This window comes from Chrysemys picta, chromosome 12 (genome assembly GCF_011386835.1).
Source record: "Chrysemys picta bellii isolate R12L10 chromosome 12, ASM1138683v2, whole genome shotgun sequence".
NCBI lineage: Eukaryota > Metazoa > Chordata > Testudines > Emydidae > Chrysemys > Chrysemys picta.
Genome location: NC_088802.1, coordinates 55,516,871 through 55,543,503, shown reverse-complemented (window position 1 = coordinate 55,543,503; position 26,633 = coordinate 55,516,871). Strand labels below are relative to the sequence as shown.

Here is a 26,633-nt window from a genome sequence, read left to right as displayed (position 1 = left end):
CATGAAGAGTTGTGTGTCTGCCAAGCCTGGAAGTACTAAGTGGCAGTCATACAGTGTCGCACATGAGCAACAAGATGCCAGACTCCATTAATGTCAGTGGGAGTTCCATGGTTTTTTACCTTTGAATTGTGCTAGAAATATGCCAACTAACTACAGGTCTCACTGAACAGTGGAGTTGTAATGTAAGAACTTCCTCCTTCCAATTTACAGTCAATCCAGGATTGTTATTTTTTCAGTTTATAAAAATACACATGTTGTGCCATATAAACACAGGGGCAGAAAAGTAGAACATCAAATAAATCTGCCTGCCTTTTAGATTAGAGGGAATTTAGTCTTTATATAGAAGTAGTATGCTTACTGAGATTGTGCGGTGTGTTGTGATTCTGGACAAGGGCTGCTGTTGCTGCTTTGCATGAGTACGAACTGGCCTCCTGAGAATTGAAGAGCTATTACATATTAACTAAGCCAGTTTGGTATCTCTATAAGTTGTCCATCCTCTAATAATCAGCAGTTCAGACTTCTCCCAGTATTGTATACTCATATTCCAGGATGACCTGTCTCTCACTTGTTTCTCCAGGCAAGCTTGGGACCTCGCAGTTGATATTTGCCTTTCCCAATTACCAACAATCATAGAGGAAGGAACTGCATTTCGGGTAAGTTACTCAGGCATTGAAATGTGCTGTGTCCATTAGTCAATGTTCCAGCCCATGAAATCTCCTTTTTTATTAAGTCTGGAATTCTTGCAGCCAAGGAACTAGGATTGGGTGGAGCTTACATTTCCTGGGAGATCATAAACTGCCAATCAGCTAATTTAAAGGAGTAGGCTTAGGGTCAGTTTAAAATCTTTCATTAGCATATAACATTTCTGAATGAGTGAATGCACTTGAATTCAGAGACCTTGCTCGTATAGGCATATGGAGTGATATGTGCACATATACTTCAGAACTCTCTTAGTGAGATGTCATAATTAAGTTGAGGTGAGGGTTTCTTCTGTTCAGTGCCAGTTTTCATTGTTTTAAAAATTGGTGGGGAGGAAGAAATTCTTACTGGCAGAAACCTGTAGATTCTAGGTCTAGGTTTGAAAAAGCTCAGTGACGTGAGCTTTCTACTAATACAGCACACCACTGTGATTTACAATTCAATCATTTTTAATAACCATGTAAAAACCTGCAAAAATGAATTGTTTAATGGAGGTGTGTTCAAATAATACAGAGCGAAGTTGTACTTGGTAAGTTTGGGGGTACTTTACACCATTTCTTTAGAACAGGAGGTGATTCAGTAAAAGTGGTCTCATTAATGAGATTCACTACATTTGTTGCTGCCCTTTCGATTATCTCAAGCAGCGAAGAGCCTGAATGTTTTAACATAAAATTTGTCCCATATTCCTATAGATGGGATGGGTTTCTCTTGATGTTCTTCTGATGCCTCCTGAATGGAAACCTTTTAATAATGACTATTACAGTCTGGTTGGTCGTAATGTTCTGATAGGCTCGAGGATGAACTCCATTATAGTCACTGGAGGAAAGTAAATATGGGTTTCCTATATGGGATTATTTTGGTTTTGACAGGCCTATAGCAGTTTTCAAATCCAAGAACATAAGAGACTCTGACATCTTTCCCAGCTAACGTTTTTGTTTGCTCTTAACCCCAGTTTTCTTTCTTATCTGATCTATCTCCTCCTTTTCCAGAAACAGATGGAGGTGTTTTTTACTTGTTCATGCTCTGTTTCAATGACCTTTCCCAATAACTTATTTTATTAATCAGACCCATTGTTTGAATAGTTCTACCTACATTCCCTGCCTACTCCTAGTTTCATAATTTTTAGATGATGAATTGATCAATTTAATTTTTGATTAGTGATAAATTGTTGTCATCCATGTTTTAAAACAAATCCGAAGAAGCTGATAAATTAATACGTTGCTCTGAGGTTCCCAGTGTGTGTTTGTATTGTCAGTCTCTCTTGACTGTAAGCTTCGCAGACTGGGATGGTGGTGCCTTTGGTAACATTCACAGATTATCTCCGCAGCAGTTTGACTGGACCTGATAGGGAGCAGGTTGCTGTCAGAAAGGCCAGAGAGAAGGTCGGTATTTCTGCACTGCAATAAAACCCCCATGGCTGGCTCACATCACCTGACTTGGGCTCACGAGGCACAGGTTTTGGGGCTATAAAATTGTAGTGTAGACGTTCGGACTTAGGCTCCTGCCTGGGCTCTGGGACCCTCCCCACTCGTGGGGTCTCAGAGCCTGGGCTCCAGGTCAAGCCCAAACAGCCACTCTGCAATTTTATAGCCCTGCAGCACGAGCCCCAGAGACCAAGTCAGAGGACTTAGACCAGCTGCAGCGTTTTCTTGCAGTGCAGACATGCCTGGAGATTGCTGTAATCAAGACAGAAGAAACAGGATGAGAGTTGAAGTGTTGCAGACAGAGATAAAAAGCCTTGCAGTCTGTCTTCCATTTTCTAGGGCTAGGATCCTAATGTAAGTTTATAAGAGAGGCAATATAGCTATATAGCAAACTCTGTATCTCAGTAGGTATAGCAGGATCTGATCTGCAATGCATCCAGATACATTACAGTGACTGGCTGAGAGCCCAGTGTAGATTTATGAGAATAAAGTACTGCATTTGCTAGACTCCTTTTGTGATTGAGCTGGTTCAGAGAGAGTAACTCTGATAATATGCAAATTTGTGTGGTTTTAAACTAGCTATTCCCATGCAAGCTAAATGGCCGTTAAAGTTGAAACAAACCATCAGAAGAGAAATCTTTGCTTAGCCCTATTGCAGGTAGTTTGACTTTCTGTACAACCAGTTTGAATAGATTCCAGAATATAACCTCAAAATCTATATAGCATAAATCCATAATAGATTAATGTAAATGAACACTAGTCAGCCAAGCAAGTGAAATGAAACTGGTATTTACTTGGAAACATAAATGATTTTCTCTAAAACCTTCCATGCAAGGAGTTTTAATGTGTCCTAGGATATGGATCTTGAATGATACTAAGTATCCAGGGATGGGGTATAACCTTTAGTAACACTTGTATTTTGGATTTCGGCCTTCCACACACACGTGGAATAAAATGAGTTTCTACAGTAATGACCTTGCTGTCCATGCATATTATCAAATTGTATTTTCCCAGTAGGTTTAGTGGCTGAAGTTGTATCCAAGTGCCTGAATGCAGCACAAACACTTTGGCTCTTTTGGGAGTGAAGCTGGTAAATGCTCACACACCCTTTAATTCCCTTCCCTTTTCTATACGTACTCTGTATTGTAAAATAGCAATAAATGTCATTGCCCCCTGCTATTGCAGTTCTGTGACGCTGCTCTGATAGTGCACATAATATGCCCCTGTGGCAGTCTTGGGCATCTTCAGCTGACTTACAGTAAAGAGTGGGCATGTTTCAGGGGTGAGAACAGAGAAATATCCACCAGGGACTAGGTAAGAAGCCAGCAAACTCTATTCACTTTACAACCTAAGCAAGACAATCAGAAGTGAAAACAAGCCATCCTCCAAGCTCCAGTCAATGCCGTGTTGTAAGTCTGATATGGCCAAGGCTGGCTGTATAGCTTGCAAGAGGAAGGAGGGTGTTGCTTTGTCAAACAGACATAAAGAAGGTGAAGCTTATTTTTTCAGTTTGGGGGCGGGGGGTGGAAGGGGCTTTGCTTTCTACTGCGAAGCTTTGACAAATGATTGAAATGGAAAGACAGCTGAACATCCTTGATCAATTCCTTGTTTTCTAAATAAACATTCTGCCCTCCAACCTCTGCTTTATACCCAGCAGGAAGCATTGTAAGCATTGTATATCAGACAAGGTTAGCTGCTGCCAGCCAATGCTAATCCTATAAGAAATTGTTGTTTAATGCAGGGTGGGGGTAAGTTTTATTAAGGTTAATCAGTCTGTTTCATAACGGGGCTGGCAGGAACAGCAATCAGTGTCTCAGATGTCAAATGCTCTAGTGAGAGTCAGAGGATTACTGAGCTACCATTTGTACTCTGGCCTTTTTGGCCACTGTGGGCTTAGATTCCAGTCCAGCCCTGGATAAAGTAATTGATAATCTCTTCTTCAGGGCTGTTTTGTTTCAAAAGCATATTATAAAAAACATAAGCCACTGACTTCTGAGTATTCTCCTCTAGTCAAAGCTGGAAAAACGGGGTTATCTGCTGGAGAGGAGCCTGTAGTCTAGACACATTCTTCCAGGGAAGAAGCATGTTGGAGTTGTGTGTGCATGCACACTTGAATGTGCTTTGAAGGTTCTTTTTCCCAATGGAGTTCTATTCTGGAAGCTGTTGTGTCCTATAGCTGGCCCTTTCTCACAGCCCGTTTGTATTGCAAGCCTTACGTGACATAAGGCAAAAGGAATTGTTCTTCCAAGAGAATCTAGAGCAGGGGATCCTGCCATGCTGACTGGCAAGTTGTCATGAACCCCTTAGTGTCACAGCTGAGTTAAATGGCAATAGGGTGACCAGATGTCCCAATTTTATAGGGACAGTCCTGATTTTGGGGTCTTTATCTTATATAGACTCCTATTACCCCCCAGTCCTGACCTAATTTTTCACATTTGCTGTCTGGTCACCCTAAATGGCAATGCATTTTGTGCCAATGTTTTACATCTTCCTGGTCCCACAGGGGTTAGAATTAAATCCCAGACAAATGACTGATTTCCCCTGCAAAGAGAAATTAAGAGTATTGAAAATCCATGAGTGCCAAGATGAACTTGCCCTTTAAGCCTACCCCACTCACAACTATCAAGTACAAATTGATAATACCCTGTGCTTGCCCTATATAGCATTTTCCACCTGAAGATCTGAAAGCACTTTACAATGAGGAAATGCCACTTCCGGTGTCTCCACTTTCTAACACTAAGTATGCCGTGATCTGATCTGAATGAGATTCTCCAGCAGCCATGAGCTACTCCTGCACGTTGTGATGGGTTACTCCCAGCACACAATAGGATTATAGGCTTAGATCAAAGGAGTTGTCTGAAATTGTAGGGTGGACTGCCTCTCACATCTATTCCCCTTTAGGAAGGGTATATGGGGTAGAAAGGTGATTTATAAAGAGGAATTTAGGACTATCTAACTCATTTGCTTCTTTGCCTTTTGCGATGCATAGTTCCTAACCTCATTCATGAAGCAGTCAGTGTAAATGTATTGTCTCTTTGCCTCTCACTTTATATTCTGTACACAGACACACATTGCACTCCAAAACAGGCACCAATAACCTCCGTCTAATATGCCACAAAAATGACAAATCTCAGACTGAGACTACACTGTGCATTTCTGTTGTTGATCTATAAGGACGCCTGGGCGCTCACCCTGTTTATAGGACCACCACAGTAACACTTTCTGCCACTCGGAGTATTTAGCACTTCCACTGCTTTTTTTTTGGTTATCCTTCACACCATTCCCCTTGTGTCTAGGGACAGAGACCAGCACAGTTCTCACTACAAATGCTTGAAAGCAGTTGTTCCGTTAGCACTCTGTGGTCTCTTTGAGTAGTTTTCTATCAGAACACAGCCATTGTTATTGTTTGTAACGCAGTGTATGAATAGCTCAGATTTAGAGAAAACTCCCCTACATTTTTTAGTTGTTAATCCAAATGTGATTAATTCCAGATTCCTTTATTCAGGTTGGTCCTGTGTACAGTTATCTCAAATGTTTTCCAAGTACTGAGCAGTGTTTTCATCCTTTTTTCCTATAATAGCATCTATAAATAAAAAATAAATTAAATTATAAATTAATGGAGATATCCTATCTCCTAGAACTGGAAGGGACCTTGAAAGGTCATTGAGTCCAGCCCCCTGCCTTCACTAGCAGGACCAAGTACTGATTTTTGCCCCAGATCTCTAAGTGGCCCCCTCAAGGATTGAACTCACAACCCTGGGTTTAGCAGGCCAATGCTCAAACCACTGAGCTATCCCTCGCCCCTGCCAATCTCCTCTTGGATTCCATTCTGCAGTACTCCACAAGTCAGTTCCCGGCTTATTTCCCTACATTGCTAAGATCTTACCTGCTGAATCAGGGAATTCATTATTATAAGTAGTTGTTTCAGATTCTTCTTGTTTGCATACTTGAAGCCTTAGATACTCTGCCGATCACCACCAGGATCAGTGGATGTGAGGGAATGAAGGGATTTTTTTTTTTTTTTTTGTAAAAAGCAACCCTCTATACAGCCCCAAAACTTCATCTTTGAATCACCAGCCTTTTTCAGAGGAGCTGTAAGGCAGCCCGGGGAGCATGAGACGGGGCACACATCTTTTTCATTCTTGCTCGATTATTTTCACCTTGGACTTGGCAAAGGCAGAGCCATGCATTAAATAAGTGGAACTGCCTCTACAGGAAGATAAATTAACTGCTGCTCTCTCTACTCTGCATGTGGAAAAACATGTTCAAATTTTCCCTAAACCTTTTTACTCAAGAGATCTTCACCCACCTTATTTTTCCTTTTCCCCTGCCCTTCTTTAAAACAAATGGGCAGGGGAGTCGGGCATATTTCCTGTGCTGTGTGAGGATGCATGAGATCGGTGTTTGAGAAATCCTTTTTAGTCGTTATGTGCCTTAATTGAAAGGAATAGTTGTTGGGAACAACACACCATACTAGTTAATTGATGCCAAAGCCTGTGGTCTCACGTGGTCTAGGAGCAGACAAACATCACACAGGTGCACACCCTCATAAAGAGGACAGCTCAAAATTCACTTCTGTATTCTCGTTCCAACAGCACAGCCCATTCTTTGCTGAGCAGCTAACAGCATTCCAGGTGTGGCTAACGATGGGAGTGGAGAACCGGAACCCGCCAGAACAACTGCCAATAGTTCTGCAGGTGAGTCGCTTGGGCAAGGGCCAGGTAGTGAGTTAAGCTAGCTGGCACTGCTGAGACTCCTGGGCACTCATGTGAATGTGTTTACATGCATGTCTTTCCCTGCCTGCCGAGTGCCGTGCACTCAGCCAGATGATGTTTGGGTACATAAATTACGTGGGTTCATTCAGGACTAATTGAACTTGATTGTGTGTTTGCTAGACCCTTGCTGATAGACACATTTGTCTTATCTCTTTGTCCCCCCCACCTCTACACCTTCAGAGAAGCATATAAATTCTTGCTGTCGTCTAGTAGCACTTCAACAGCATCAAGCTCCCTCGTCCTCTCCTATTTAGCTGTGAATCAGCAAAGCTTTTTCCCAGAATGGTGCATTTGCTGTATTGCTTCCTCCCGTACCTTCCCATCACACCTGCTAGTTCTGTGAGGCAGGGACGTTGTCTTCTTTCTGCATTTGCAAAGCAGGCGCTGCTGCAGTCTACGTGACGAGTGAATGGTTCCTGTGTCTGTCCCCTAACAGGGAAAGAGGGTCTGGTACAAGTACAGGAAAGGGTTCAAAGTATCACAGCTGGCGTGTATTGGGAAGCAGCACAGGCATGAGGCTCAGAAGGCCACTGCTGCTCCTCTGCACTCCTTCCTATCTGCTTGGGGTGGTCTGAGTTCATCTATAGAAAGGGAAAAATACAGTTTCAGAGCGAACCCTGGGGAGCCCTAGAATCTCATCTTAAACCAAGTGTCCTGGGGAGCGAAGGCAGAATGCCCACCTACACCCCCAAATGCAAATCCTCATCAAGGCAGCTTTGGTCACTTTTCCCTTAGGTCGAAAACTATAGATCCGCTCCCACTCAAAGGAATGGGGTCCTAGTCTTCCACATGTCCAGGGACATTTGTTTTCCATCCCCATCATGGAAGAAGACTCGCCTTCCCACTAACAGACAGTACCATCAATCTTTTGGAGACCAAATCTTAATTTTTCTGAGCCTCCTGAGGCTGAGATCGGTTGGAAAAAGAGATGTGCTGTTTATCTCTGTCACTGCAATGGAAGCCGGCAGGTTTCTTCTCTGGCATTATGTCCTCTGCCTTCCACTGAATTAGTTGGCACTAGGAAGCTCTTCTGGTAATTAATCTTGCAGCGGTATTGAGATTTCACCTGGTTCAGGAACATGCTTCCATCATCTCAAAAGGTGAGACTAGGATAGAGCAGCGTGACCACTGTAAACGTTAAAGCATTGCAGTGTGTGGAGGGAAATGTGTTCACACGCTGCTTTATAAATGGGGATTGTTGTTTGAGTTGTGATGTGTCCGTGAACGATTGGGAGGGGGAAGGGTGCACATTTCAACCCCCTCTTGAATGCCGTGTCACATAGATCTTATGTCTACTGAACTGCACCCCTGTGGCCTAAAGAGGTACATTGCTGCGAATGTATCCCTGGAGAGACGGGCATGTGAGTGCCACAGGCATGGTGCCAGACATGGGAAACCTGGTTCTGCCGAGGACCGGAAATCAGTCCTTTTGTAAATGGTCTTTTATTGACTTATAAACATTGCAGTCCATTTAGAATCACTGCTCTCTCGGGGGAAGATCTGACAAAGCCAGATTTCTGATTCAGAGAAAAGCGAGAGGAGAACTTTACAAAGAGAAAAGTTAGCGCATTCAGTCTGAGAGTCTGAAACAAGCCGGAGCAGAGGCACTTCTTTTCCAGGCTGTGAGAGTGCAGATAGACAGGATTAACACTTGCCCCACGGAGGTAAATAGGAGATGCAGAGCAAGTTTTTGTTTCATGCAGTGTTGCCCTGTAATAATGGCAGCTGCTGCTGCTGCATTGACCTGATTTCTTCTATCCTGCATTACCTCGGAGCTTTAATGCTAACGCCTGGACCCCGTTATCCATCAATTATCCTCCCATGCCTAGGCAGCACTGCAACTTGCATGCTCAGGCTTCCTTGGCTTTTTCAGATCCACTTCCCTCCTTATCAGCTTGGTGCTCCAGATTTCAAAATGCTGCCTGCTTCTAACCTTGAGCAGGGCTCCCTGTTGCTGGACAGCTATTGAGAGTTATGTGTAGTCAGGGCCAGCACCAGGCACCAGCCCAGCAAGCAGGTGCTTGGGGCAGCCAAGGGGAAGGGGCGGCACATCGGGCTGTTCGGCGGCAATTCGGCGGCGGGTCCCTCTCGGAGGGAAGCACCTGCCGCCGAATTCCTGCCGAAGAAGAAAGCGGCGCGGTGGAGCTGCTGCTGGAGTGCCGCCGATTGCAACTGCAGCTTTTTTTATTTTTTCCCGCCGCTTGGGGTGGCAAAAACCCTGGAGCCAGGCCTGTGTGTAGTTGTTGGATCTAACAAACCAAACTGATTTGTAATCCAGACCTCTAAATGCCCCTGCAGCCCCCCTCTTCTGGTTAGAAATGATGTTGTATCCTTTTAGGGAATGGAGAGATTACCCCTATGCAGTTGGTATGAAGATGCAGTTCTTATAGCAATATCTCCCTCCTGGTTTCTTTTAAGCTCATATCATTATTGTCACAAGGCTCCTGTGTCCATATCACTTTTGTCTTCAGGTCATTGTGCCGCTTTGCTTCAGGAAAGTGGATGTGCATAAAAGAGACCCCGATACTTTTCTCAGATAATGAATTGCAAGTTTAATTAAATCTTGGAGATATTTTATTTTATACATGCCTCTGTGATATTAACAGCAGTAAGATGCATGATCATTTAGAAACCCTTTTAAAATTGCATCTAATTTTTTTCCTGTCTTTGACAGAATTTGTGGATTTATTTAATTCTTATGAAAGGGATTAATATGCACAGCCCACCTGCTCTCAGCTTTCTCTGCCAATGCACCTTACACCTAGCCTGCACCACCCTCTCTTACTCTCAGTCCTGTCTTGCCCTACCCCCTCTAATCTCTGCTACTGTCTAGAACAGCGCTCCCTGATACTAATGCCAGGCCTCTTCTGAGCACACTGCTAATTGTGCCAAATTATAAGCGGTTTTATGGTGTCGACAGATGCCAGCTAGGGTGCGATGACCAAAGTCCTTTCTCTTTTGACCTATATTGGGATTGGAGCATTATTAAGAGGTGAAAGGTCAGTATGCTGTCTGTAGCCTCACACAAATGCCATCCTTTCCTTCTGGCCCTCCGCATGAACCTTAGTGTCGCTCTCGTGGGCCGCAGTATGAAGCATGACCCAGCAGTATTAGTTACTGCTGTTTAACTTTTAAAGTGGAAGACCACCAAATAATGGGGGGGGGGGAATGAGGGGGCAAATTGTGGAGCCAAATCAGGGAGCTTCTGCCATGATCTATACTGGGGGATATTACTCGTTTTAAACAGAGGATTAAACATTGCATTCCAAAATCTTACATCTGGTAAAGAGATTCACGTCTGGAGGTCTCAATCTGTGCATATTTCACACCACTGTAAATATAAGCCAGTAGAACTCTCATTATCGGCATCAAATTCTGTTTTAATAAGATTTTTATTGAAGACTAATGTGACCCCTTGCTTAAATCCTTAGTCTCTGACATCCATTTGCCAAGGATAGCAAAAACTTATTTCTGCTTCCGAGTTGTTTTGGGTAATGGGAGATCGGGCTTACTGCTCATCCCGAACACTTCCACTGGATGCCATCCTGCTCCTGCTTTGTCTCCTTTCTTCCCTCTGTAAATCAGGAGAGAACATTTCACAGCCCGAATGGCTGCTTCTAGCAGGCCTGTGCTGGATCGCTGCTTCTGTGCCAGAGAGAGATGTGAGCAGATGGCATGTGTCAGAAATCCCACTTTCCTAGAGTTGGGAAAACAAACTGCATTCCAAGAAAAAAACATGTGCATATGTCTGCATAAAACTTTCCAGAGGGGAGCATTGCTGCATTAGAAGATGACTGTTACCCAGATAGCGCTGATGGGACAAGCTCCAGCCAGTCAGCTCTCTTGCCTTTCAACGTTATTCACTGGCTTGAAACTTAAGCCTTAGACGAGGCTGTTGTGTCTGAGCGTGGAGCCTCTGTGAGGTCTCGTTATACGTGCCTGGCTGTTACACGGCTTTCCGTTCATGGCACTAATCTTTGTTTTCCCCCTCTCTCTGCAGGTGCTGCTGAGCCAGGTGCATCGGCTGCGAGCTCTTGACTTGTTGGGAAGATTTCTGGACCTGGGTCCCTGGGCCGTTAGCTTGGTGCGTACAATGTTGCACTGGCCCTTTGAAAGGGAGTGATTTTTTTCAGTGTAGACAATATGGTCTGAAGGATGATTTATGAATGCAGGGTGTGGAAAATATGCCCTGAGTTTGGAGCACTGATCAGTATCTGACAGCAGTCAGGTGGCCTTGAGGTCAACATAAACCAGGTTGCCAGAGCTTAAGCAGGATTTGGAAGCTGCTGAGAGTCCTTTATATTTAGTCCATGTCAGCTTTAGTCCACGTTGTCCATGTTTTGCTCCTTCTCTTCAGCTGAGATTATGAATAGTGATGGCTTCTGCATAAAAGTACATGTGGAGACACGGACAGCATCTAATGGGCATGTGAGACCTGTGGAACTAATTATCCAGATGAAATGAAGTCCCTGAACCCAAGTAACAATCATGAGCATTTCCTTTTGCTAAGAAACAAGTTCACCCCCAGGAAGTTATGGGATCAGACATATTTGTTTCACCTGTCCTTCATGCCTGGGAAGATGCACTTGAGAGGATGGCAGCTTGGATTGAGGGAGAAGGTCAAACAGCTGGGCTTGGTCTGAACTAGCTACAACTGGGCAAGGAGCAGTTTGGGGGTAGTTAATTAATTTTTTTAATATATAAAAATATTTTCATTAACAAAGTAAGAGTTTAAAATGGCTAGAACGGCTGGGATGGTTTATAAACTATCATATAAACTAAATTAAACATGGAACTAGCCAGTTGTCTATCATCCCCCTGGTCACTTGACTTGTATGCTGTATCTCTTTAGTCTCGTCCTTCATCCATTTGGTCTTTTTAGATCGTGTGAGCTGTCCAGGGCACGGACAGCCGCCTTCTGCATTTGGAAAGTGCCTAGCACCGTGTGGGTAATAAATACGAATGGGACAGGAGTGTCACTTGAAATACAAATGTGAATGATTTCAGGTGCCTTCTGTTAGCAGAGGGTGCTGGTGAGACTCTGACAGCAGGGATGTAATGGGACCTTCACAGATTTTTCTCTTTCATCCTCCTCCCAGACCTGTTCCCACACTACTTAGGTCAGATTCTGTTCTGCACCTTCTGGAAGCATAGCACACAGGGCCGGCTCTGGCTTTTTTTGCTGGGAGCGCGGCAGAGGAGGGCGCCGAGCCCGGCTGTGGCCCCGCTCTCCCCGGCCGGCCGGAGCGCTGTGGGGAGGGTAGCGAGCCCGGCTGGGGCCCGCTCTCCCCCACTGGTTGGAGCGCCGGGCGGCGAGCCCGGCCGCGGGTCCACTCTCCCCAGCCAGCCAGAGCGCCGGGGGAGGGCGGCCCCGGCCGGCCAGAGCGCCGGGGGAGGGCGGCCCCGGCCAACCAAAGCGCTGGTGGGAGGGCGGCAAGCCCGGCCGCGGCCCCGCTCTCCCCGGCCAGCCAGAGCACCGGGGAAGGGCGGCGAGCCTGGCCACGGCCCCGCTCTCCCCGGGTGAGCGCCGCCCCCCTCCAGGTGCCTCCCCAAGCACATGCTTGGAGGGCTGGTGCCTGGAGCCGGCCCTGATAGCACAGAAGGCATAGCCCTAGGAGGGAGGGGAGTCAAAGGTGGCTTTAAACTCTCTGGATTGCAAGCTGCTGCAGGAGCCAAAACATGAGCAATTCATGGTGCTGACTTGAAATTACTGTTGCCTCCCTTGTGCTCCTATGGCCTGCATTGTAAGCCAGACTCACCATAGCAGTGTGTGCCGGGGTCCTTCTTCACTAGCTTTATACCGTGCATGGCCTATGGCAACCCAGTGCAGTGCCTGTGAAGGGAGGACTTCCGCCTTACCCCCTGTGGGCTGTTCACAGCCCTTATACATCACTGGTCTAGCATATAGGTGCTGGAGTAGGGGGACAGAATTCTTCCCTTCAGGTTTATTTTGCACTGCACTTGTATAGACTATCTATAGTAACCACTCAGTAATGGTGAAATGCTAAACAATTTAACTAGCTATGTGTCCTCCTGCCTGCTATTAGTCTCTAATACTGTACAAGTTGCTTATTTAAAAGCCTCTGTAAGTGTGGGAGGCATGTATGATTTCCAGTGGAAGGGCTGTAATTAATGAGTTTTTACAATCTGTTTACTTGTGGGAGCAAATAGCCCCATCTGAGGGAGGAAAGTGGCACGTCATGAGGCGTGAAGAATCACATGCTGTAACGAATAAAAGCTGGTGTTAAATTAACTCATCATCTCAGCGGGCCAAATATCTGGGGACATCCAGGAATAAAATCAGAGATAAATAACTACACAGGAGTCCCCTCTTTACTATAAATGTATGATATTAATTTCTACCAGATTTCCCATATGTGCCATAAATATGTAGCATCTACGTAAAGGCTGCAATCCTGACACCTGTCCAGCTCTCCTCCTGCGGGGGTCTTGGAGACTTATGGTAATTCGCTGTTCTACCTTTCTCCCCAGGCGCTCTCTGTTGGCATTTTCCCTTATGTGCTGAAGCTGCTTCAGAGTTCAGCTCGGGAACTGAGACCACTTCTTGTCTTCATCTGGGCCAAAATTCTTGCGGTGGACAGTGTGAGTAATCTTGAAGTGTTACTGCTTTTTATTTGTTTCCAGGAACATCCTTTATTGTTCTCTTCCTTAGCCAATTGCTTTAAAGTTGGAGGCAGACAGTACAATCTACAATGAAATGCAGGAGGCTGGATTTAAAACCAATGTATTCATTTCGTAGGAGTTCCCACCTGTGAAGTTACTAGTGCATTAGAGTTGCCTGCTGAGAATTTCTGAATGTGAAATCCCCATTGATGCAGTGACAAGCCTGATTTGAAATGGCTCATTTAGCTACCTGCCCATTCACTGGACTTTTTTGCAAGTGATCACCAGCTCATTAAGGAAGTTATTCCCATCTGCATGAAGTGAAATGTCTCTCAGTTTATCCCTCATTCATGCTGAAATCTCACTTTAATTGGAAGAAATTCCATTTTTCAATCATGCTTCTTTTTGTGTCAGGGTGACCTACGTTCTGTGGGTACATCCACCCTTAGTGACAGCTTGTAGAGTACAGACACTGCAGGTCCAGCCAGCACAGGTCTAAGTAGTAGCGTAGACAGTGAGCCATACCTTAGGTGAGTAGAGTGCTCTGTACACCTGAACCCCCAGGGTATGTACTCTACGCAGTTCTCTACACGCCCAAGCAGTGCCACCTGCATCAACACTGCTGTTTTTAGCAATCCAGTGTCCTGCTGCCTCCCCGCTGCGTCACCCTTTCTCTGCCATAATGGAAGGCTCCGCCAGCAGGGAAAGGCTCTGTCGTGGGGGAGGCAGCGGGGAAAGGCTCCGGCAGCGCCTTGCTGCCGGAGCCTTTCCCTACGGCCAGAGCCTTTTGCTGCTGCATGTAGCTACATACAGAGTAACAAGTGTGGACGCAGCCTACCTGTCACTATGACGTATCGCTACACATGCAGTGCCTGTAGTCTACATTCTGCAGTAAGCATAGCATAGCCTATAAGTGCTGTAGGTAAATGTCTGTTACAGTGGCCTAGTTCATATTGGGGGCTCATGTTCTGTTTGCTAAACTGGTTGAGAACATTTGGTCAGACTTTGCCTCCACCTGGGCAAGAACAGTCTCCAAACTCATCTTAAACACGTGGTGATCATCAGCATCTCTAAAGCCGTCCTAGAAATAGAATAAAACTAGTTCTTTGGAGAGTTTAGCTACCAGTGTTGCTCTAAATCTAATCTGGTCTTGTTCTCTGAGCTGCAATGACAGCTGGCATTGGTGGGCTTGGAAGTGCTGAAGAGTTCAGAACGGACAGGACACTGGGCTACTTCTACACGGCCCATAATTCTGGACTTCTCCCTCTCACGACACACACTGGTACTTCTTTGGCATCCTTCAGGACAAGGCTTAAAACTGGGATCATGATTTTTGAGGATGGCCTTAATAAAGAGTCTATTTTTTGGTACAAATATTTGAACAGTTAGTTAATTGCAGCTGCAAATGTGCAGTGATACATGTAGTTTCCTGGTTTGACACCTACAATTAATTGCAGGTGCAGTTATTAGTTGACGTAAAATTGCATCAACTGCTTTTTTAAAGTTGGAGTCTTCCTGTTTTAATGTTGGTTGTGTATTTTCATGATCTTTTCTCTTGTTTGTAGCATAAGGAATGATATTGGATTTGTTGGAATTCTTTCTCTCTTGATCGAGCACTGTCATATTTAGTTTTATAAATATATTTTAGTTAACATCTTAAGAGGCTTTCGAATGGCAAGGAAAATGAAAATTATTAATCTTAAAACTCATATTGAAAAGCTTAGTTTTGATGCATGCTCCTCCATGCAGCTTCAGCCCCAGAGACCGGTACAATACATAATCGGGATATTGTAGAATCAACTTAATTAGCACGCACCACAGTGGAAACAAACATGCCAGTGAAGGGTTTGTCCTGCTTATCAGAGGAAATACTCAGTGATTTCATGAACTGTTTTAAAAATAAGCCTAGAATCATCCTTCCAGCCTGGACTGGGCAGAGACTTGCCTAAATGCGCTTGATGAGACATCTTTGGCTTATTAAGATGATCAAAAGACTGTGTAATGATTATGCCCACAATAAATATTAAAATCCCTGTAACTTTATAGGACTTTTATCTCGCCGCCCCCCCCCCCCCCACACACACACACACCCATTTTCACCCTCATCTCTCTAAGAATAAAAATGAAAAATATGTAATGCAAGACCAATATCTGCAGGATCCAGAAATGAAAGGGATAAAAGGGGTAGGGGTAATGTAGCTCTTAGTCGATAGATACAGCAGTGTGTCGTGTAGTATTTTGGCTGTGAAGAGCACTCTCCTATGTGAATGTAGTGCTTTCAGAAATAGTTATTTTATAAGATTTATGATGGAAATGACAACTGCAGGGGTATGCCCTGAGAATGTAAGTGAAAGTATTCTCAGATGCTGAAGGCAGTCATGAAAGGCTGTTTTTCATTGTGTTGACTGAAGGATTAATTAGACTGCACTGAATCACTACTGCTACAGTGTTAGAGTACAGCAGGAGTGTGTATGCGTGAATGGGCAAGCCACATTTCTAACTGGAACTGTTTTCTTACAAGGGTTGGTGTTACATCAACCATCCAGGCAAAAGCCCTGGCTCCTATTTTCAAACACTTTCCCAGAGAAGCTTCCTCCAGGGTGGATTGATTTAAATCACCAATTTCAGTGATGATTTAAATCAGAAAACAGTAAACTTGGATTGAAATAATACATTTTAATCTAGTTTTTTATTTGTACTTTTTAGTGATTTTTCTTAAAGAAAGGTTGATTCTCATTAGTTGGAAATTCTTAAAACATGTTGATTTTCAACTAAAATGTAGCCTAAATATGGCACCTCTTTTGCTAAAGTGCATATACTCTATCTGTACATATTTATTTAAGCAATTCTAAAGCTGAACATACAGTTTTACATTCTTTATGATAGAAAATGGTAAATGAGGCATTTCTTATTTACTAGGTGGTTAATTTTTTGCTCATGATTTGTGTTGAGCTGTATTTGGCTGGAATTTGGAATTCAGTTAAAATGCACAAAAACAGCATTTTCAAATTTTTATTAGTTAAATATAACTATCTTAAGTGTGCTGGGTACATAAGCAAGACAAAGTTTATCAAAACATGTTTTCCATTTAAAACTATCTGTAGTTGGTGTATTAAACTGATTGATTCTGGTCACCATGTCCTTCACAATTTTAGAACTAGTAGAGCTCATCCTCGCACATCTAATTTTTATTCGTAGATTGGTAGAGGAAAACAAGCTTTACTGCTTTTTCAACTCCCAGTCAGTTTCTCAACTTTGAACCAGTTATTGAACTGATCTAATTGAATAAACTGAAATGAAGACAATAGTCTCTCTGCACCTGCAGAGGAGACTACTGCTGTCAAAAGCTGGTTTAGCCCTTCAACAAACTCTGGCTACAGGTTCTTAGCAATGACTTATACCAGTTCAGTGGTATGACTGACTTGAAGATATTAACAGCAAAGGTGCTGCTTTAATATTATTTTTTAGTTTAATTTAAATTATTCAATAGATTATGGTAAGTTTATACTTTAATATGGGTTTTTAGAATTTGAAAATTTATTTTAAATAGCTTTATTTTAAAAAGAAAAAAATTTACTTCAAAATTTTAAAAATCTGATTTTTTTATTATTATTATTTATATTATCTATTTTTATCCAACCTGCTTTCTCCTGGTTCTGATTTGATCAACACTGTTTCCTTCATCTAGTTTTGCATGTATGTGCATCTTTCTTCACTTTCAGGAAATTATTACATTGACCTGAGCAGCCAGAGTTAAACTAATTCCTTAATCATGTTTGGTTTTGCTAGTGGGGTGTAGTTACCTGAGACTCTTTTCCTGCCTCTAGTTCTTCTCAGTGTTTTTTGCCTTGTGCTCTGGAGAGCAGACTCTGCTGCTAATTTTTTATCATAGTTTTGGTTTTCTCCCTCCATGCATGAGCAGTGAAACAATAGAAGTAGCCTGAGTGAAAAGAGGCAAAGGTGAATGTGGGGGTGTGCTGCTCTCTTGCCTTTGTGTATGTGTAATATACCATGTCTTTGATTAGAAGATGCCCTCAATTAGTAACTACCCGGTTAAGGAGTTGTACCTTTGTCATGCAAGTTGCAGGAAAAAGCAATCCGAAGTAGTAGAAGTGTTGTCTTCTAAGCAAAAATATATGTGTATTGTGAGTGTTCTTAAAAACTTTTTAGTGTCTGAATATATTTGCTTTAATCCTGAATATATGCAGACATTTGCAGTGAGGTATTCAGAGATGACTCTAGCTATCTAGGGCTGAGTTTTGTTGGAGTGTTTCCAGGCAGTCTACGTACTGTGCTACACAGCGTACGTAACTATATGGCATGCTGCAGTATATGAATAGCAAGGAAACTGGTGTTAGAGTCCTTGGAAAGGAGGTCAGGCCAAGAGTTTGCCCTATGTTAAACTGGTATAATTTGTTGGGCAGCATCCTCCAAATCTTAAATATCTCACTTAAAAAATCCACACTACAGTCAGTGAGAAAATTAACCCCCCAAAAAATTGCTCTTCTGATGGAACCTCCAGACTGTCAAGGACATCCAAGTTACCCAGCGAAGTATAACTCTGTTGGGATCGTTGACATTACAACCACTAACTCTGTAGAAAACAGGGAAGTACTAGATATGGTTGTGTTAATTTAATCTCTACTTAAAACAATGCAGCAAGAATTCAGTGCCCATAAAATGGGAAGAGACAACATTAGAAAAAAACCGTTCAGTTTCTAAGAGTTTAAAGACCGTGGCGAGTAACAATGTGAGATTTTCGAAGGGATGGGCTTTGACCCTTTAAATGGCATATTTAACTGCCAGCTAAATGTTCTTTGCTAGCAGGATTTGTGAGGAGCAGTAGCATCTTGTGGTCAGTACAAATGCTCCAGATAGGTATTCCCCAGGGATAATTTTATATGGCTACACATTTTTTGTGCTCCAGTCCTTCCCCCATCATTGGAAATCTTTTTATTGTATGCAAGTACTAACCTTTCCCATCTACCCTACAGCACGTTTTGTTCATGTGCCTTTATTATTCACAAGTACAAGATGTGATGTAGGGAGACGTTATTGACACTGAATATTAATATTGTTCTCAGGCACTGCATAGCGAACATATTAGCAAAGTGTATGTTTAAAGCTATTCTGGAGTTACATGATCTGCTTTCCTCCTTCTGGCCTCAGATGATTGGCTGGTGCTGGCAGCACGTTGGGATGCAGTGAAAGACGGGCAGTCTTTTCTTAGCTGGCATCTGTTTGCCTGCACACTGGTTTGAGACGACTTTGTTTTTCTAAGGGGCAAAGATACGAAGAAAGCTAAAAATGTTGGGAAGAAGGAAACCAGCTCTCCTTTTTCCCAGTGTTACCAGCAAAATCCAGGCACACCTATGGTAGCTGCAAATTGACATTTTCATTCCCTCTCTTCTTTAGTCTGCTGCAAACCGCATCTTTTGTTGCTTCAGTAATGAAATATTCTCTTGCATCTTTGTCTTTCCAGCCCCCTCCTTTCAACAATTAGTTTTCCTCCATAGTCCTCCATTCCTGATTAAAAATACATGACACTGTCTCTGGCATGAAACATACAGCAGAATCGCAGCCACAGGGGGAGTTAAAAGCAAAGTCAGGTTTTCCACCCAAAATTGTCACTTTAGTGCTATGTATTCTTGTACTCTGACCTTAATATGTCATCCCTGGAGCCTGAGATATCATGCTAGCAAAAAGGGAACCCTGGGAAGAAGATCCTGGTGATGATTATCAGTATTTGAATCCAGGCTGCCTGCTTCTCCTGTAATACTGTTCCTAGGATCCCTGATTTCTGCATATTGTGCTGGTGAGAAAGATGGTGGGGTTCATCTGCCAAGCATTTTTTGTCACATGTCCAGAGAGCACGTTATAACATGATAGTGTCCTGTCCAGACTGTGACCTAGTTTGGTCTTGCCCATGTAGATGAGAGTAAATCATGTTACCAAACTGTGTTCCAGCCCCAGGTCATGGATGGAATAGGCCAAGAAGAATGGACAGTCCCCCACCCCTTAGAGATCATCTCTCAATCAGAGTGAAAACTCATTGATACAGGTCACTGTAGAGGAAACATGCAGTGTGCTGAGTGGGAACTTCAGTCTCCAGGATTGTCAGTCCTTGCACCTTTCAGGAGCAGTGCCTTCATCTGAACAATATAGTTCCTTGTGGGCATTTATTCACAATTCCAAGCCACCAAACAGGATGTCATTATTAACAGTCTTTGCTCCTTAGAAATACAGGATGGGAAAATCAGAGATTACTGGTTAAGATTTGGCGTGTTTGGGAAGAGATGTGTAGAGAGAGCTTGCAGAACATCTGCATGTGATATGTTTGCCAGTCAGGAACACTAAAAACAGACAGAAAACTAACACACCAGTCTGGGTAGGTAGTTTGTGAAGATAATGTGCTTTGAGATGATGAGCTGATCAATGTCTGGGAACCTCTAGGCATTTGTCCAGGACTTAGACTGGCCGTGCAGATGAATATTTAGTTTTATGTGTAAGGGGTGATGCGTAGAAGTTACCAAAACATCTGATCTGCAGAGAGAAATTTAGCTCTTGTTCTTCCCTGGCTGGGACAGCAGCCATCAGCAAACCAGGTGGAGAATTAGATAAGAGACTTTTGAAATATGTAATTTTATTTTGTTTTGGTTTTGTAAACGTCAGAAATCTGATCCATCAAATTCCCCTTGTTTTCTCTTTAGTGGTTCGTAACTACCATGGTGAAGGTATGCCATGGAACAAAAGGGGGGTCGAATGCTGCCTCTATCTCTAGGGTGCTCTGAAGAACCAGAGGGCAACTTTGCAGTTTGTATTCCTTTCGGATGCCAACATGCAGTGGAACCATTTGCTTTAAATAACACAAGGCCCTGGTCACCTCTTCAGACCCAAGAGTGTTTGGCTGCAGTCCTGACGGGGAAATTTGCTCTTACTTTTGTTTCTCAAATGAAAATTGGGATTGAGAAAAATGATTAAGACATGAAATATTCATAAATCATTGGAGGCAACAAGAAGTTATCTCCAAGTTATTGTACTCATTGTTTTTCCTTCTCCCTGTCTCGTTTTTCAGTCATGCCAAGCCGACCTTGTGAAGGACAACGGTCACAAATATTTCCTTTCCGTCTTGGCAGATCCCTACATGCCAGTAAGGACAAATAGTCTTTTTCAGACTTATTTAAAACTTGCTTAGGTCCTCTTTGCTTTTATGCTGCTGTTATGATGTGGTTGGTGCTATTGGTGGGGACAGCGTCATGTCACTCCCGGTGACACCAACTGCCCTGTTGAGGAATGGCACAGATAGGCTGCCTAGTTAGCCACAGGGGAAATTGATAATATAGAGCCCCATCAGAAGCACTTACAGACCAAATAAGTTTGCAAAGCCAATTCGTTAAAAGGATTTAGACTTAGATTATTTTACCTTTCTTGATATTCATTTCATCTGCTCTGAAATGGGAACTGTGGGTGCTCTGATAAATGGACTGAAGTGCTATCTAATTTCATGGTACCTTCTGTAACTACCTTTACTGGTATTCTGTTTAGTATCATCCTACAACAGGATAGCCCTCTAGCAGTATACATTAGGGACTTCCCCCCCCCCCCCCCCCAGTTTCTCTAGTGATAAAAGCACACAGCTGTCACAAACATGAACTAAATAGGGCACTGGCCTTTTCTGCACTAATGCTTTTTAAATCCTGAACGTAAATGAAAAATGCAATGGAATACAGACTAGTTCCCAGTCACTCAACCCAATGTAAAGTATAATGGGATTGCTGCAAATTATTTCTTTTAAATGGTCTGTTTATTTCCCTTAAAAATGAAGCATGAAGTGGCCGTGTTGCCAGCTGATGACATAACCAAGTCAGGCATTTCAGAGCTGCAGCTAGACATGTGGGATAGCAGGTCATTTCTATCTTTTAAGCTGTGAAAGTATTCTAGAAATCCTGGGGTCTCTGGCTGCCCTCCTTTCTACCTGTCAGGCTGTTTTCTGTTAGAATTCGGATTAAAATCACAGCCTCGCGATAGAGCCACAGCCAAGCAGGCCAGCCATGCGTCCTGTTCTCAGAGGAAGGAGGGGGGCAAGTTTCATGGCCTGTTCCAGCCACTTGTCATTAAGCAACTCCAGAACCCAATTGTAAGTTTTAGATTCTCGAATTGTCACCGTTTCAGGAGATTCACATCAAACAAGTCAAGAAGGCCAGGATGGTCTCTCTCCTTTCAAACAGTGCAGCTTACGCTTGTTCTCTGTCCTGTTTAAAGATAAAAATTAGTTGTGGGTTGTTTTGTTTTTAAGGCTGAACACAGGACTATGACTGCTTTCATTTTGGCTGTGATCGTCAACAGCTACAATACAGGGCAGGTGAGTCCCAACGTCTTGATCTTTACAATGCTTCTCCTGAGCCCATCTCTGTACTGTGACTTTGCTTTGATGTGTCACCAACTGACGTGCATCAGCGCCTACTACAGAACTGTGAAGTTGCAGGGAGAGGGTGTGGGACCAGGCTACAGAGGGAGTATGTGCACAGCCCCTGGAAATACGGGTTAAGGACACACGTCGCTGAACAGCATCCTCTGTAGGCAGTACACTGACATATTATTAAAGGAATCCTGCATGGTTCTCGTCAGCCGCAAGCATGGTGGCTGTGATGTGGATCTTGGGAAGGGGTTTAAAGCCAGGAAAGTGGTATGAGCCATAAATCATGGGGCTCTGACAGGTGCAAGGAGTATTGCCAATGAGGAAAAAAGCAAGTTTACTGCATTCAGGAAGCATTTGTGACATTAACAGTTGCTTGGCTGGCTGTAAGAGCACACAGCTGACCTCCCCAGACTCCTCCTAGAGCACTTGTGCAAAGCATCTCCAATAAAATTTTGCAACAAAACTAGTATCTAACCACGGAATAGTTCTGTTCTCTACATTGCGTCTGTCCCCTCTCTCAAAATCATTTTGTTGTTTACTGGTGAGAGAGGAAGCTGCCTGTCTAAATGAATTGTACTGAACTATGTTTTAGGAAGCCTGCCTTCAAGGAAACTTGATTGCCATCTGCCTGGAGCAGTTAAATGATCCACATCCTCTACTGCGCCAGTGGGTGGCGATTTGTTTAGGACGTATCTGGCAGAATTTTGACTCAGCAAGGTGGTGTGGCGTGAGAGACAGTGCCCACGAGAAGCTCTACAGTCTCCTCTCAGACCCCATCCCAGAGGTAATGTTTTAAGTGTAGACGTATATACCAGTGGGGCTGGAGCCGTTTTGAGTGAGGGCTACAAAACAATTTAAAAATCAAGATCTTCAAGAAATCTCATGAATTGATAGGTGTCTGGTTAAAAAAAATAGCTTTCCATTATTTCTGCAGGAAAGGTGCTTAAGCCATGCAAGATCTGGATCAGGAAAAGCAGAATAAATGCAAAGGATTATATAATCCATGACAGAGGGTTTTCAGTGTGATGACTTTAAATCCGGGGTTTATACAAGCTCCACGTTTGTTTGCTCACTCCTGTGTCAGAAGCCCTTCAAAACTGTGTTACCACAACTCACTGTATTTTGACAAGTTCTCTCTCCGTTTTGTCTAAATCTGAGAACTGTTCTCAGCCTGGTGGATGAAAAAATGCGATTTTAATGGAATGCGTGTTTCACCTTTATGAAAATACTGTCCAAGAAAGAAGAGAATCTTGTGCCAACTAACACTGTGATTGACAGACCCTATGAGACCCCAGTGAAATTATATTCCAACTGGGAGAAGGAAGCTTGGAGATACAAGGCAATATCAATGGGCAGTTATTAAAGTTCAGCTTTTCTTCTTTTAGTGATTTAACACTTCCCGATCTGGGCACCCACAGCCTCCTTTCCTTTTTCCCAGGTTTTTCCCCACCTGCAGATAATTGTCATGTAAAGAATCAGATGAAGTGTCGTCCAGGCCATCAACTTATCTTGTCAATCAACCAGATCAGCTCCTTGCTGAGTTATGAGGCACATGCTCTGGAGCCTGATTATGCTGCCAAGGCAGAGAATCAAGGCCCACACTTGATCCCAAACCCTGGGCCTGGGTGGGGTGTGGCTGACCCTTTGTCCATTTTTAAGTCATCTGCTCCCTTTCCATGTTCCCATATCAGATAGCTGAAGGCTTTAGAGATCTCTAGTGTAAAGGGGCCCTAGGGCCCCCAATGGCCATTCCTTAGTCACCTTTATGCTGTTAAGCAGAAGGTTCTTCACAGTGCCCATTGAAAAATCACCAAAGGGAAAAGCCACCTGACGTTCCAGGGAATAATGCACACTTCTGCACACATGAGTATTTAGAATTGCACCAGGATAAAACTTGGCAGTGCCCCTATATCTGTTTGTCTTTCTGGTCTTTGGGCTTCTGTCCAGCTGCTGCCATTTACAGAACACAGTAGCCTGGCTTTGGAGAGATCCGAGCTGGCAGAATAAAAGATTACGCCGGGAAGATCAAAGCCAGGACCAGATAGGAAAGCAATGGTGATTTTTTAATTTTGTCTCTCACAGGTTCGCTGTGCTGCAGTCTTTGCACTGGGCACGTTTGTGGGCAACTCGGCTGAGCGGACCGATCACTCCACCACCATTGATCACAACGTGGCCATGATGCTGGCACAGCTCATCAACGACGGGAGCCCCGTGGTTAGAAAGGTACAGCAAGAGGGACATAAGGAAGCGAGGAGGATTAGTGCTGGTGGCCTTCACAATAATGCTAAGAAGAGTTAATTGTGTGTGTTGCTGGGGAAGCAGACCCTTTGTACAGTGGATTTCTTCCTAGGCATTCGTGGATTTGATTCATCTGGAAGCATTTGTTCAAGCTCTCTGTCCTTTCGCAGCTGGTATAGATGCCTACTTCTTGCCCAGGGACAACACACAAACATGGTTATCCTCAGTGAAAAGAGCACCGTAAAGGGATAGCTGCTGGCCAGGGCTGTAACCAGGGCTGGGTGAGCGGACAGCCGCCCAGGGCGCAAAGCCACGAGAGTGGAAAAATGATGAAAAAAAAATGGTAGGGGGCCCAAAGATGCTTGCTTCCCTGGGCGCTAAAATGCCTAGTTACGGCTTTGCTACTTGCCCGGGGAATTTGTTTAGCCCAGAGGTGAGCAAACTACAGCCCGTGGGCCACATCCGGCCCGTGGGACCGTCCTGCCTGGCCCCCGAGCTCCTGGCCTGGGAGGCTAGCTCCCGGCCCCTCCCCTGCTGTCCCCCCGCAGCCTCAGCTCGCTTGCTCTGCCGCCGGCGCAATGCTCTGGGCGGCAGGGCTGTGAGCTCCTGGGGCAGCGCAGCTGCAGAGCCCAGCCTGACCCAATCTCTGGGCTGCGTGGTGGCGGTGGCAGCATGGCCCGACTCCAGCCGGGCAGTGCGGCTGTAGTGCCGCCAGTCACCGGTGCTCCAGGCAGTGTGGTAAGGGGGTAGGGAGCGGGGGGGGTTGCATCGAGGGCAGGGGAGTTCGGGGTGGTGGTCGGGGCGGGGGTGCGTATAGGGGGCGGGGTGGTTGGGGGGCAGTAGGTGGTTGAATGGGGGCAGGAGTTCCAGGGGGACAGTCAGGAAGGAGGGGGGGTTGGATGGGGCGGCAGGGGACAGTCAGGGGACAGGGAGTGGGGGTGTATGGATGGGGCAGAGGTTCCAGGGGGGCCATCAGGGAAAAGGAAGGGTTGGATTGGGCAGGAGTCCCGGGGTGGGAGCATATAGGAGGTGGGGGCCAGACCACGACCCTCTCCCCTAACCAGCCATCCATACAATTTACGAAACCCAGTGCGACCCTCAGGCCAAAAAGTTTGCCCGCCCCTGGTTTAGCCTGTTGACTACTATGATTGCACGCTCAAAGCTGTAGAAATATGATAGTTTTGCAGAGTCGTTTTTCTGTAGTTGGCCTTTTAAGTGAGGAAGCACAGAGTTCCCCGTGGGTTTTAGGATCAGGTGGGGGAAGACCAAGAAATGGTCAAGTTGACCCACCAACAGTAAAATACACTTGTTGTTTAAAAACATCTGTCATTTTCTCTGTAAGCTTTTCACAGAGTAACTTTTAATGGGAGCGTGGGGCTTGGGGGGTTAGAATGGGAGAGGGTGAAAAATATGCAGCTGCCACCTTCTTTAGGAAACCCTGTGCGGCAGTGTTGTGATTGGCCATTGTTAGTGGAGCAGGAGTTTCGATCAGGAGTCATTTCAGCAGGCTGGTGTGCTTTCTCATCTGCATTGGAGTTGTCCCTTGGTTTTATAGCTCATACTCCAATCCCCCATGCGCACATGGCCTCAAAACCAAAATTGCCTGGGTCAGTTGGACTCGCCTCTCTCATTTGTAATGGAATCTTTGCATTGTGAAATTGATGACACAGTGTACTTGCTCTCTTGGTCCCAGATGACCTCTTCTCATTGGTTTTCCCTTGTTTTAATCTCTTGCCCTCAGAGAAACTGCTGAGAAGAGTTTCCTTTAGCATACGTGAGACTCTGGCAGCAAAAGCTGCTTCATCTACAAATGGATACCACCGTCCCAATGGAGTGGCATTGATTTCTCCAAATCTCTTAATTAAAAATTCCTTTAAATAATGGAGAGTTCAGTCTTCTGCTGACTATTTGTATTTCTCTCTCCTATCCCTGCTTGCACTGTTAAGAAACAAGCTACGAAAGGGTTATTGCCCAGATCCTAATGAGGAGCTTGGCTGCCGAATGGTTCCTGCAAATGGTTGTGTTACAGCTATTCGTGTGCTTCTGCTGGTGGTACGGACTCTCTCTGCGTCATGGGTTTCGGAATGCCAAGGCCTTTTGTGTTGATGATTTTCTGGTTTCATTTCCTGTGAGGTTTATGTAAATGTCAGTCTCCTCTTTGCTTTATGCTGCTGGCATGCAGAATATAGTTGAATCTCAGAGTTACAAACACCAGAGTTACAAACTGACCAGTCAACCACACACCTCATTTGGAATCAAAAGTACGCAATCAGGCAGCAGCCGAGACAAAAAAACAAAACAAAAAACAAATACAGTTCAGTACTGTGTTAAACTAAACTACTAAAAATATAAAGGGAAAGCAGCATTTTTCTTCTGCATAATAAAGTTTCAAAGCTGTATTAAGTCAATGTTCAGATGTAAACTTTTGAAAGAACAACCCTAACATTTTGTTCA

The 26,633-nt window shown here is 44.2% G+C and overlaps 1 protein-coding gene across 5 annotated transcripts in view; it reads left to right on the top strand.

Annotated features, from left to right (window-relative positions):
• Nucleotides 1-26,633, top strand: part of RPTOR (regulatory associated protein of MTOR complex 1) — a 297,098-nt gene that overhangs the window by 186,509 nt on the left and 83,956 nt on the right. For all 5 annotated transcript variants that reach the window (XM_042840943.2, XM_042840944.2, XM_065562859.1 and 2 more), the window contains exons 10-17: nucleotides 578-653; nucleotides 6,719-6,820; nucleotides 10,899-10,982; nucleotides 13,391-13,501; nucleotides 20,598-20,672; nucleotides 21,819-21,884; nucleotides 22,534-22,725; nucleotides 24,024-24,164. In XM_042840943.2, coding sequence (XP_042696877.1) covers nucleotides 578-653; nucleotides 6,719-6,820; nucleotides 10,899-10,982; nucleotides 13,391-13,501; nucleotides 20,598-20,672; nucleotides 21,819-21,884; nucleotides 22,534-22,725; nucleotides 24,024-24,164 — 847 coding nt within the window. The remainder of the gene's footprint in view (nucleotides 1-577; nucleotides 654-6,718; nucleotides 6,821-10,898; nucleotides 10,983-13,390; nucleotides 13,502-20,597; nucleotides 20,673-21,818; nucleotides 21,885-22,533; nucleotides 22,726-24,023; nucleotides 24,165-26,633) is intronic.